A 14,043-nucleotide genomic window follows, 5' to 3' on the forward strand; every position below is an offset into this window, starting at 1 on the left:
GTGTCGCAACCTGTGAAGCTGCAGCACAGAGAGGTTTTGTTAACACCCTCTAGAGTTCAAAAGTTTATTATAAAAGGGAGGAGGCCATGGATGACAAATATAAGAAGATTACCACAGTCCCAGTGCCTGGATCTATGAGTAAGTGTCCCTTGTTTATCATGATGGATTTTGATGGTAGATTTCCTTAAATGCCTGATAAAATGTGCACCTACATGATGTGCATAGCTCCCCCATAACTCAGTTCTTGATAAATGGCCCCCATATTCGCTTCTTGTTAGATCATTTCTCCTCCTTACAACACGTTTTTGTTTGTATGCAAATTATATTTTAATCTAGTTACTTTCAGCCCCACCCCTTTTCTCCAAGCCACGCCCTGTTTCCACAACCTTTTCTAAACAATCTAATTTACTTCCAAACCTCCAAATAAATAGGACACCAGACATAGGAAGCCCCAAACCTGGGGTGCACTTATCACCTTAATCTATCACTGAGCGATTCATTTCTAGCTGATATAAAGATATTGGCGTGGCAATTTTGTTGTTTCTATATTTTATGCTCTTATAAACTATAATTTTCAAAAATTACAAACTTTTTCTGAGCATGGAAAAGTCAGGTTTACTGTATGTACAGATGGGGATTTTTCTAAAAAATATTAAATATATATATTTTTTAACTGTTATCTATTTTATATATTTATATATTTATATATTTAGTTCTCTCTCACTCTTAATCTTTCTCTCTCATACATATATATACAGGCAGCCCCCGGGTTACGTACAAGATATGTTCTTTAGGTTTGTTCTTAAGTTGAATTTGTATGTAAGTCGGAATTGTAACCCCAGCCAAAGTTTTTTTGGTCTCTGTGACAATTGGATTTCAAAACTTTTGGGTTGTCATAAGAACCAGGAGTAACAATAAAGCTTCATTACAGATGCCTCTGATAACTGTTACAGCTGATTATTGTAGTCTAGGGCTAAAATACAGTAAATTACCAACATCCAGAGGTCCGTTTGTAACTAGAGGTCGTCTGTAAGTCGGGTTTTCTTAAGTTGGGGACTGCCTGTATATATATACATACTTTATATTTATATATGTTTTATATATGTGTTTATTTTATATATATATATATATATATATATATATATATATATATATATATATGTATATACCATATATATTTTTTTATTTCATTTATTTAGAATTTCCCATGTCATTATGGCGCCCATTCCTCCTCTCCTCTTCTATACCTAAACCTCTAATTGTATATCTTCACATTTCTCCTAAAGTCAAATTTCCTGATCACAAAAAAGGCAAAAAAAAAAAAAAATCCTTGTGTGTCTGTAACCCCATCCTTGATGTTTACGATCCCAGGGCACACATCCCACCACGCGCCATCTATCCGTTTTATTTACAGCAGGCTGAATACTATCCAGCACAATTTGCACTTTCAAAGAATGCCAGCACCCTGCCATTGATCTATGAGCTGGTGTGATCCATTATTTATACCCCCCCCCCCTTCCCTTATCCCATGGGTAATGTATATGTATCATCTCTTGTTTAATATTTACCTTCCACAACATCACATACATTGTATCTACAGTTAATTGGGACCAAAGTCAATCAAGATACAATTTGTCATTTAATGGAACAGGGTGGGGGGGTCATTAGCATTGATACATGACGCTGTACAAAGAGTTAAGCGCCCCCCTTTTTTTGCACACACTCCCCCTTTTTTTCCCTGGCTGCCACTTAAACTGCTAGTAATAACAACCCCCCGAGGACATCAATAGAGTCACAGTGTTGAATAATCACAGACTATCAGGCGAGGATCCTTGCAGCAGCAGGTCCATTGCCTGTGACATCACACTTGGAGCTTGCATCGAGCCTAGAGTTGCTTTCATTAGGCAGTCTGTGGGTCCGTCTGCGTTTTTTTCCTTTATCCTTTGTACTGGAACATCCTGCCTTGAGGAAGGGCTTTCTATACTATACACCAAGGCACGTTGGGTGGGAAGAATTCCCGAGCACAGACCTGGGGAGCTGCAGCATGAAATCTCTCCCTGCTTGCTACTTACTATCTCTCCTATTGCCTGCTATGGTTTTCAGCACCAGGTGAGCCGAGAAAGCATGTTCTGTATGGGGGGGAATCATTGTGTGGGATACTACTAGCTCATTGCAGTATTATGCTATGTCCATAGCCGACATCTGCCTGGGATGTGGATCTATAGCGTATCCTGCAGCAGCGGAGGGGTTAAGAAAAGTGCTGTCACGCCATTCGTTTTAAGTTGCCGGGTTGTGCGGAGAAATGGGATGAATTTGATGCCTCAATGTCTCCGCATCTACCAGCTGCTGGATTAACCACTTAAACACCCGATGGCAAAATTTGGAAGAAACGGAAAAAAAATATTTTTGGTTAAGGTTTTTTTTTGCAATTGAAGTTGAATGGGTACTTTGATTTTGGACGCCAACTTTGGACGCGTCAGGTCCTGGCGTTGGTGGCGTTGCTTCATTGGTATGTCTATTGTGACATGGGTTGAGTCTCCATATGGAGATGAATCTGCTGCTTTAATGTATGAGAAGTTCGAGTCTCGGATTTGCCGCCAATATGACTGCATTATGGTATAAGGTTGGAAGATGTGATGGTATTTTGGATGAATGGGACTCTGGTTAGACTCGTTATAGGGTTAATGAGATGTTATTTCGATACGTTTTGCAGTATAGCAGGTTCCATTGATATTCTTCGACTGTTCCCGGAATATTTCTGTCTTATACAAAGTCTTGTCTTATCTAGTTGAATGATGAAAAGTTGCGTTCAGTGGACGGTACAATATCTGTCATTGTTCTGTGTGGCTGCACCATGCCGTGTGCAGTCTGCCCTCGCTCTGCCCTTGCCACCAATCACATCCACAACGACAGATCGTGTGATTTGAGTTTTATTAACCCTCCCTTTTAAGATGAAGACTTCTAGGGTCTTCCAGGCTTTGTCTCGTTAAAACAATTGCATGTCAATGCTAACGGCTCGAGCAATGGAAGGCGGGCTGGTCATAAAGCTGACCGGCTCTTCTTCACATCACCGGGAACTGACTTTGTAGGTTCTTGGATTGATGCAAAGACATTATGGAGACATCTGGACAGCAAAGTGATGAAGTCTCTTGAGAAGCCTTCTTGTAATTCATGGTGTGTAATGTAACATAGATGACATTGGTGAAGACCTAAAAGTGAAAATGTAAAAATGATCAAAAATAGTTACGTTAATTAATTGGTCAAATATGGACAGGATCAGATGTGTGAGATGTAATAAAGATCATGGGGGCAGCCATGTTTGTTTTCCGGCCAAAATTCCCTTGAGGGACACTATGGCAAGATCCTTTCCAAGAACTCTGTGTTATTTTGCATTCAATTAGCTTAAAGGGAATTTACAGGACTACAAACTGGTGGGATCCCATCTCTGATCACAACTCCAGCTTGCCTGGAGCTTCTGTAGCGTTTTGAGATGCCGGTAAATTCTCCCCAAAGAAAAGTTTAGTACAATTATCCATCATCAACATGTTCCGGCCAGAATTCAATGGGTACCTAACCACTCAGAACCCAAATATTTAGACACTTACGGCTAATTATGATAGATCCTGATCTGTATAAACATACAATTCTGTGACCATATCCCTCCCAATCCATCATCTCCATATACTCCATATAGCATTCAATAGAGAGGTAGGAAGCATGAGTGACACTGTATTCAAACTTTATTCATGTTTGTGAACATATAGGGGTATCTGAACAGTAGAAACCCAAATATTTAGAGCTCCTTGTCTAAGAAAAGTTGAGTACCATCATCCATCATCTCCAAATTCCCATGAAGATTTCAGTAAAGAGACAGGATGCAAGGGTAACACTGTATTCCAACTTAAAGGACATCAAAGACTGTATGCAAATGAGCCTGGGGGGCTCCAGGCTCCATTAACAAATGTGGAGCCCCTCACGCTCATTTGCATACAATCCTTCATCCTTGTGGTAGATGCTCTTTAATACCTGACCGGTTAGAAATTACATAATTTAAGTTGACAGTTAATTTTCTGCTGAGAAATGTTGTGTACAATCATCCATTATCGACAAATTTCCATAGAATTCAATAGAGGGGTAGGATGCAGAAGTAAAACTGTATAAAAACATTTTGCCTGACCAGCCAAAACGCAAGTACAGTATAACTTAGTGTATTCTAGACAAACCTACAATTTTGTGATCATGTCCCTCTCAATCTGTAATCTCCATATTTTCATAGCATTCAATGGAGAGGAAAGATGCACGAGTAAAACTGTATTTATACTTTATTCATGTTTCTGAAAATTGGTGTACCTGACCAATTGGAACTCAGATATTAGGAAACATATGCCTAATCCTTAAAAGATAACTGCCGTTCTATTCTAAAATTCTGTAAATACATCCCTCCTGATCTGTCATCTCCATATTCCCATAGAATTTACTTTGGCGGTTCACCAGACATCTCCAGAAGTTTGTTTCGGGGGTCAGGTGCGGCTCAACATTTTAAATTTATGTGCCGATACTTACAAAACTACACTCTGCCATGTTGGCGAGGGTCGGCATCCCTCGAATATGTCATAGGGATGGCTGATTCAAAAATGGTGGCGGTCAGTGTTGCTGCATTGACTTAAAGGGAACCTGTCAAATGAGATTCAGGACACTAAACCACCCACAGGACCTGTATGAGTTTCATGGTGGGAGCAGTAAAAAAAAAAGAATACTTACCTGCTGCAGAGCACTCTGCGCCTGCTCAGTGCAGCAGTCAACCCTGCCTTCACTGTGCATGTGCCATGGGTATAGCACATGCACCGTGGGTACAGTGCATGCGCAATGAAACTGGGGTCATCTTCCAGTTTCATCCTGCATCGCGGGAGTCCGATGTGCCTCATTTGCATTTAGGTAAGTATAACATTTCATTTTTTTACATTGCCTCCACACTGAGAGCACATAAAGGCCACTATGGGACCCTAAACCACATGTCCATATGGATTTTTTTTTGGTTGAGGGTCCCAAAACTGGTGACAAGTTTTCTTTAAAAGTCACCAGCATCAATTAAAATGTTAAAATTTAATAAAGATTATATTGAAAATGTTATTACCAGCCCAAGGGTCAGTACCCGGATCCAAACAGATTTTCGAATGCAAACTTTTATGGGTCTTCTCGTCACTATTCATGAGTAAAACTTTATCAAACTAAGAGTACTCAGGGCCCTCATGTTTTTGATCCGATTGGTTCTTAAAATACAATTTTCCCAAAAACAGCGCCACTCTTGCCACTGGGTTGTGTATGGTATTGCAGGTCATTGAAACCTAAGTGAATGTGATGTGTTGCAATACCAGACCCAGACTCAATGCAAGAGTGGAGCTTTTTCTAGGATAAGATATCTGTATTGCGGTATAGAGAATAGACAGCTGCTATTCTGGAATAACTCTACATTTCTGTGATCATACCCCTCCCAATTTTTCCAATCAAATAGTCCATTTTAATCTAAAATGCCTCCCTGGTGGATTGCCCATGTAAGTTCATTCCATTTAAAGTGCAATCAATCTGAATCAATATGACACTGAATGTCTGATCCCAGCAATGTGTAGAGACGCCACGTCACGTGGTCTGTGTGCAAACAAAGCCATCCATGGGATCAGCCGAAGCCCCGAAGGATTCCTCCTGCATTCTCTATATCATGTGTATCCAATTATACGACGCTGGGCTCCTAGATACATACTGTACCGGAAAGTTCAAATAGCTGCGTCTTGCGGTTTCCATGGAAAGTATAGTAGAGTACTAGAAATGTGGCGTATACTGTACGGATGACAATGTCTGTATTATGAGCCAAAAATAATAAAATACATCATCAATAATGATACTGTTCACCACTTAAAGGGTTAATCCATATCCTTGTTCTAAGAATAGCGGTTTTCAAGATCTCTGCTTGCTGTCATTTAGAAAATACCTTCCGTATTCCTTTCAACTGTCCTGGTCATATGATGATCACCTACTGTACTGTTGATGGATGTAACTGTGAGCTCTACGATTTAACGAGAACTTTGAGATTTAACGAGAAATCTTTGACAGATTCCGGGCTGATGGAAGTAAACAATAGGTTTCATACATTAAGAATAGGCAGAGTCGTATAGGGAATCAATACAAAAAGAACAGTAGTGTGCAAAAGTATTAGGCGGGTGTGGAAAAAATTCTGCTAATTAAGAAGGTTTCCGGGAAAAAAAATAGAAGTGATAATAAACTATTGTAGCAACTATCAAAATGAAATGTAAATGTACTATTCGGTAGGACCACCCTGTGCCTTCAAAGTAGCATCAATTCTTCTAGATATACTTGCACACAGTTTTTGAAGGGACTCGGCAGGGAGGTTGTTCCGAGCATCTTTGAGAATGGATGTGGATGTAGATTTGCTTAAACCTTACTGTCTTTTCATGCAATCCCAGACAGACTGCAGGGTTTCATGGGGGGTCACTTTCAGGACTCTTTGTTCTTCATTATTCTTAAGAAAGTTAATTGTGCCATTAAAGGGGTTTTCCCACAAAGGAAAGTTAGGATACGGCCTAACTTGCTGATCAGTGGGGGTCTCTGAGACCCCTGCAGATCACGAAACAAGGGGTCCATCGTCCCTCCATCAGATTAATGGAGCAGACGGTCTGCTCCATTAATCTCTATGGAGCTGACGGAAATTCATTTAATTTCTTAGACAACTATATCCCTAGAGTCAAACCAAATTGAGATCCTATGTCCAGGCAGCATGTTATAGAGCAGAAATTTATAGAGCAGGAGGAGCTCGGCAAATTGTACATAGTTCCCTATCAACAGACAGCATTTTATAGTGCAGGAGGAGCTGAGCAGATTGTACATAGTGTCCTGTCTGCAGGCAGCATGTTATAGAGCAGGAGGAGCTGAGCAGATTGTACATAGTGTCCTGTCTGCAGGCAGCATGTTATAGAGCAGGAGGAGCTGAGCAGATTGTACATAGTGTCCTGTCTGCAGGCAGCATGTTATAGAGCAGGAGGAGCTGAGCAGACTGTACATGGTGTTCTATCTGCAGGCAGCATATTATAGAACAGGAGGAGCTGAGCAGATTGTACATAGGCAGCATGTAATAGAGCAGGAGGAGCTGAGCAGATTACTATCTGCATGCAGCATGTTATAGAGCAGGAAGAGCTGAGCAGATTTCTATCTGTATGCAGCATGTTATAGAGCAGGAAGAGCTGAGCGGATTGTACATAGTGTCCTATCTGCAGGCAGCATGTTATAGAGCAGGAAGAGCTGAGCAGATTGTACATAGTGTCCTATCTGCAGGCAGCATGTAATAATGCAGGAGGAGCTGAGCAGATTGTACATAGTGTCCTATCTGCAGGCATCATGTTATAGGGCAGGAGGAGCTGAGCGTATGGTACATAATGTCCTATCTGCAGGCAGCATGTTATAGAGCAGGAACAGCTGAGCAGATTGTATATAGCGTCCTACCTGCAGGCAGCATGTTATAGAGCAGGAAGAGCTGAGCACATTGTACATAGTGTCCTATCTGCAGGCAGCATGTTATAGAGCAGGAAGAGCTGAGCAGATTGTACATAGTGTCCTATCTGCAGGTAGCATGTTATAGAGCAGGAGGAGCTGAGCAGATTGTACATAATGTCCAATCTGCAGGAAGCATGTTATAGAGCAGGAAGAGCTGAGCAGATTGTACATAGTGTCCTATCTGCAGGTAGCATGTTATAGAGCAGGAGGAGCTGAGCAGATTGTACATAGTATCTGCATCTTATACATAATCTTTCGGCTCAGTACTGTGCTACTGCAAATAATTAACTAGTCGGAAGACAAAATAATCAGCCACCCATATATTGTCTTCCATAGTCTTATCTGTAATACAAAGACCCCTGTAAATATTATAATCTATAGTATTTTGACCTTGAAAAGAATAAATGTAGTGATTAGTACATGGAAGTTTTGGCTCAAGTCAATCGGCGCGGCGTACAGCGGATGTGCCTGTCGATACATCTTATCATTGTTAAAGAACGGCCAATAATTAGCCCCACAATGAGTGGACTCTGAAGAAGACTTAAAGGGATTTAATGAGGAATAAGTCTATTTTCCGGCACACGCAGAATCCCAGTTCTCAGTAATTACCCGGTAAATGTGTTAACGCTCTACTGTGACTGTACACTTGATGGATATGTCACGTCAGGCAACTTTTTCTTACTGGAAAAAGTCTCTGCAACAACAAACACCCACTATGATAATTTATAACAATGATTGATAAGGATTTTAACCACCAACATTAGAAGACAAGAAAATGGATTTCACAAGCATCGGGGACTTTGGCAGCGTTCTGCAGTTTCGCCAAGTACATACACCATTTATAATATCACCCATCACACGGACATCTCCTCTCTCTGCCGTCTCTGTCAAACTCCATGAAGGGGCCATCAATAGTTCTCACAAACATTGGAGACTTTTTACTTTACTGACTTTCTGCAACTTATATCTGACCATTTCAGGTTCTCTGAGTTCGGCAAAACCCAATATGAAAATTCGGTTCGGGTATCGGATCGGCCCTGGCACCAATCATGAATGTTACGCTTTAAATACAGTTGGTGGGCTCCACCATGTTGCTAAGGATCGTCGATCTCATATGGGACATGGCATTTAAACTGTTAACCCCTGTGATCCATGCCAGCACCAAATGTTTGTATTGAGCTTGAACACCAGACCCCAGTGACCAGTGACCCCAACCCAAAATGTTTGGCATGGTTCCAAACATTTAAAGTTCGGGTCAGCTCATCTCTACTCAATACCCATTTCAACAAACAATGGCTTAATCAAATGACCAAGCCAAGCTGCGTGACATTGGTTACAACTTTTAGAATTAGGTTTATTGAAGAGAGTGGGAGAAAGTTAAGGTGCACATTGTAGAGTTTTTTCTTGACTTCACATGGTGAATTGTCATCAGAAAATTACCCAAAATGTAAATAAAAATTCTTCTACTTGCAGGGTAGGGTTGAACGTTTTTCAAAGCTTGGCATGCAAGTCACGATAAAGTCGCAATTAGAGATGAGCGAGCACTAAAATGCTCGGGTACTCGTTATTCGAGACGAACTTTTCCCGATGCTCGAGTGCTCGTCTCGAATAACGAGCCCCATTGAAGTCAATGGGAGACTCGAGCATTTTTCAAGGGGACCAAGGCTCTGCACAGGGAAGCTTGGCCAAACACCTGGGAACCTCAGAAAAGGATGGAAACACCACGGAAATGGACAGGAAACAGCAGGGGCAGCATGCATGGATGCAGGGCCGATTCTAGCTTCTTTGCTGCCTGAGGCGAAAACTGAAATGCTGCCCCCCCCCCCCCCCTCCCAAAAAAAAAAATCTTAGCACTGATCTCCTTCTATATTCAGCCCACTCCAGGTTCTGATTGCTTACTGTTGCAAAAATTGTGATTATTTCATTGCTTCTACCCCAGAAACTGGCATAGAAGCAATGATAAGTGTCCCCCATGAATTAAATAGTATTTACACTAAAAGAACATAAATACACAACACATTCTATCTGTACATATATATACATACAACTTACAACATTAACATTCCATATTAATACACATTTCTAATCTACACATACTCTTGTAATGAATCATAACTTACCATTCTTCTTTAGTGGAGGGGGCAAAAGGGTAACTAAAGGGGTCAAATGCAGCAGCATACAACATACATACAGAATCATACAAACACAGCAGGCAGCAGAATACATACACAGTATACACACACAGCATCATACACAGCAGGCAGCAATATACATATACAGTATACACACACATCATACACAGCAGGAAGCAGTATACACACACAACATCATACACAGCATCATACACAGCAGGCAGCAATATACATATACAGTATACACACAGCATCATACACAACATCATACATAGCAGACAGCAGTATACATACACACTATACACACACAGCATCATACACAGCAGGCAGCAGTATAGATACACACTATACATACACAACATCATAAACAGCATCATACACAGCAGGCAGCAATATACATATACAGTATACACACACATCATACACAGCAGGAAGCAGTATACACACACAACATCATACACAGCAGGCAGCAATATACATATACAGTATACACACAGCATCATACACAACATCATACATAGCAGACAGCAGTATACATACACACTATACACACACAGCATCATACACAGCAGGCAGCAGTATAGATACACACTATACATACACAACATCATACACAGCAGGCAGCAGCATACATACACAGTATACACACACATCATACACAGCAGGAAGCAGTATACATACACAGTATACACACACAACATCATACACAGAATCATACACAGCGGGCAGCAGTATACACACACAACATCATACACAACATCATACACAGCAGGCAGCAGCATACATACACAGTATCATACACACAGCAGCATACATAGCATACACACAGCATTATACAGTACACAGCATTCACACAGCAGCATATACACAGTATCATACACACAGCATTATACAGTACACAGCATCATAAACAAAGCATTCACACAGCAGCATTATACACACAGTTTCATACACAGCAGCATACATAGCTGCTGCTGAACTTGAGAAGCTCCGAGCTGATGGGCGGAGCTTGCTAATGTGATCTTCTGCAGCAAGTCACCGGAGGATCCTTTGCTGGGACAGAGGCTGTTTTCTTTCACAAAACCGGTGCAGAGGCTGGGATGGAGCAGCAGCAAAGCGATCACACTCCAGCTGACTGCTGCTCCACCAGTCAGTGAAGCCTCTGCACAGGGGTCAGGCAGGGCCCTTCTCTTCCATCAGCCGACAAGGAGCAGTCCACCGGAACCTTCCCCATACAAAACATTGACAGTCTGCCTGTCCCCATTCCTGCCGGGCAGCGCTGCTGTGCATGGACGCAGGCGGCGTGACATCATCAAACGCCGCCTGCGTCCTTCAAAGCCATAGAGCACTGCCGGCAGAAGGTCCGTAGTGCTAGTGGGTGATTCGGGCGAATGCCCAAATCACCCACAGCTGTTGTGCCGCCTCCATCAGGGATCCGCATCTGCCGCCTGAAGCGAAATTTTCATCCCGCCTCATGGCAGATGCGGCCCTGCATGGATGCCTCTGAGGCTGCTTAATCGCACCATTATGCCAAAACTATGGGCAACAGCATGGCCATGACAGAGTGACAGAATGAAGCTAGATAGCATCTAAAACATCCAATAATTGACCCTGACACTATAGGGGACGGCATGCAGAGGCAGCGGCAGCAGGCTAGAGAGTGTCATGGCGACATACCCTAAATGGACTCAGGCTTCAAACCAATGGGTGGCAGAGAGGAACCAAAGGAGGTGAGCAAGAAGCGCTCAAATAATATCGGTACATGATAAAAGTTTGCCAGTATATTTTGTGGATTACACAGCAGGGTGGCGACAAAGTTAACAAGTTTGATGTGGAAGCCATGAAAACAACACAAAATTCTGCCTGACACAGCTCGTTTGATAAGGGGACCATGTATGGAGGCAGTGAACTAGTAGTAGATTAAAGGTGCTGCAGTTAAAACTATGTTAGTTGGATCTTGGCATGGAGCTGGCGCTCCGCTGCCAGGCGAGCTTTCGCCAATCCAAGCGCCTGTCTCCAGGCTACTCCCCAAACAGCACTTCTAAGAACCTTTTGTATAAGATCAAGTGTAGTAGCGTTCTTATAAGTTTAGGATATGGCGGGTGAGGGGAATGTAAACAGATGCGCAAGAAGCGCTGAAATAATATCGGTAAATGATAAAAGTTTGCCAGTATATTTTGGGGATTACACAGCAGGGTGGCGACAAAGTTAACAAGTTTGATGTGGAATGCCCTGTAATAGCTCTTGGGCGGTGTGCCTTTTATCGCCTAGGCTCAGCAGTTTGAGCACCGCCTGCTGTCGCTTAGCGACGGCACTGCTGCTGTGCCTAGAGCTACCGACTGATGGCGCCATGGCCACGGATGGTAATTCGGAGGAGGAGGAGGTGGAGGAGGGGTGGGAGGAGGTGGAGGTATAGTAGGCCTTTGAGACCTGGACCGAGGTAGGCCCCGCAATCCTCGGCGTCGGCAGTATATGACCAGCCCCAGGGTCAGACCCGGTCCCAGCCTGCACCAAGTTAAGTGTAGTAGCGTTCTTATAAGTTTGGGATATGGCGGATGAGGGGAATGTAAACAGATGCGCAAGAAGCGCTGAAATAATATCCCTAAATGGTAAAAGTTTGCCAGTATATTTTGTGGATAACACAGCAGGGTGGCGACAAAGTTAACAACTTTGATGTGGAATCCATGAAAACAACCCAAATTTCTGCCTGACACACCTCATTTGATAAAGGGACGATGTATGGAGGCAGCTATATGGACGACTTTTGGAGGTAGCAATGGAGACAACGTGTGGAGGCTGCTATGGAGACAATTTAATTTGGATAGTGCCTGTATGTGGCAGTCCAAAAAAGTTTTCAAACCAGAGGAGCAGGTAGGTGGCCCTCCAGAAAAATGAAATAGATTGAGTGCCTGTATGTGGCAGTCCAAAAAAGTTTTCAAACCAGAGGAGCAGGTAGGTGGCCCTCCAGAAAAATGGAATAGATTGAGTGCCTGTATGTGGCACTCCCAAAAATTGTTTAAAACAGAGGACCGGGTAGGTGGCCCTCCAGAAAAATTAAATGCATAAAGTACTATAGCTAGAGCCAGTGGGCCCTGTCAAAAAATAGCCAGTTTCCTCTGCTTTAGTGTACAAAGAGGAGGAGAAGGAGGAAAATGAGGAGGAGGAGGAGTGGATAAATTATTCAGGTTGAGCTTCCTTCACCTGGTGGAGATTGGAAATTATGAGAAATCCAGGCTTTATTCATCTTAATAAGCGTCAGCCTGTCAGCGCTGTCAGTCGACAGGCGTGTACGCTTATCGGTGATGATGCCACCAGCTGCACTGAAAACCCGCTCGGACAAGACGCTAGCGGCAGGGCAGGCAAGAACCTCCAAGGCGTACAGCGCCAGTTCGTGCCACATGTCCAGCTTTGAAACCCAGTAGTTGTAGGGAGCTGTGTGATCATTTAGGACGATGGTATGGTCAGCTACGTACTCCCTCACCATCTTTCTGTAAAGATCAGCCCTACTCTGCCGAGACTGGGGACAGGTGACAGTGTCTTGCTGGGGTGACATAAAGCTGTCAAAAGCCTTGTAAAGCGTACCCTTGCCAGTGCTGGACAAGCTGCCTGCTCGCCTACTCTCCCTCGCTACTTGTCCCGCAGAACTACGCACTCTGCCGCTAGCGCTGTCAGAAGGGAAATACTGTTTCAGCTTGTGCACCAGGGCCTGCTGGTATTCATGCATTCTCACACTCCTTTCCTCTCCAGGGATGAGAGTGGAAAGATTTTGCTTGTACCGTGGGTCCAGGAGAGTGAATACCCAGTAATCGGTGCTGGAATAAATTCTTTGAACGCGAGGGTCACGGGATAGGCAGCCTAGCATGAAATCTGCCATATGCGCCAGTGTCCCAACGCGCAAGAATTCACTCCCCTCATTGGCCTGACTGTCCATTTCCTCCTCCTCCAACTCCTCCAACTCCTCTTCTTCTGGCCATACACGCTGAACAGTGAAGGTCTGAGCAATGCTCCCCTCTTGTGTCTCGCCAACATTCTCCTCCTCTTCCTCCTCATCCTCCTCCACCTCCTCCGATATGCGCTGAGAAACAGACCTGAGGGTGCTTTGGCTATCAACAAGGGAATCTTCTTCCCCCGTCTCTTGTGACGAGCGCAAAGCTTCCGACTTCATGCTGATCAGAGAGTTTTTCAACAGGCCAAGCAGCGGGATGGTGAGGCTGATGATGGCGGCATCGCCACTGACCATCTGTGTTGACTCCTCAAAGTTACTCAGCACCTGACAGATATCAGACATCCACGTCCACTCCTCATTGTAGACTTGAGGAAGCTGACTGACCTGACTACCAGTTCTGGT

At 43.3% G+C, this 14,043-nt stretch overlaps 1 protein-coding gene across 2 annotated transcripts in view; it reads left to right on the forward strand.

Annotated features, from left to right (window-relative positions):
* Positions 1-1,783: 1,783 nt before the first annotated feature.
* LUZP2 (leucine zipper protein 2) overlaps positions 1,784-14,043 on the forward strand; it is a 394,297-nt gene continuing 382,037 nt past the window's right edge. The window contains exon 1 of one of the 2 annotated variants that reach the window (XM_072118540.1): positions 1,784-2,109. In XM_072118540.1, coding sequence (XP_071974641.1) covers positions 2,045-2,109 — 65 coding nt within the window. In that variant the 5' untranslated portion in view covers positions 1,784-2,044. The remainder of the gene's footprint in view (positions 2,110-14,043) is intronic. The other variant, XM_072118541.1, reaches the window with a different exon arrangement.

This window comes from Engystomops pustulosus, chromosome 7 (genome assembly GCF_040894005.1).
Source record: "Engystomops pustulosus chromosome 7, aEngPut4.maternal, whole genome shotgun sequence".
In the NCBI taxonomy this organism is placed as follows: domain Eukaryota; kingdom Metazoa; phylum Chordata; class Amphibia; order Anura; family Leptodactylidae; genus Engystomops; species Engystomops pustulosus.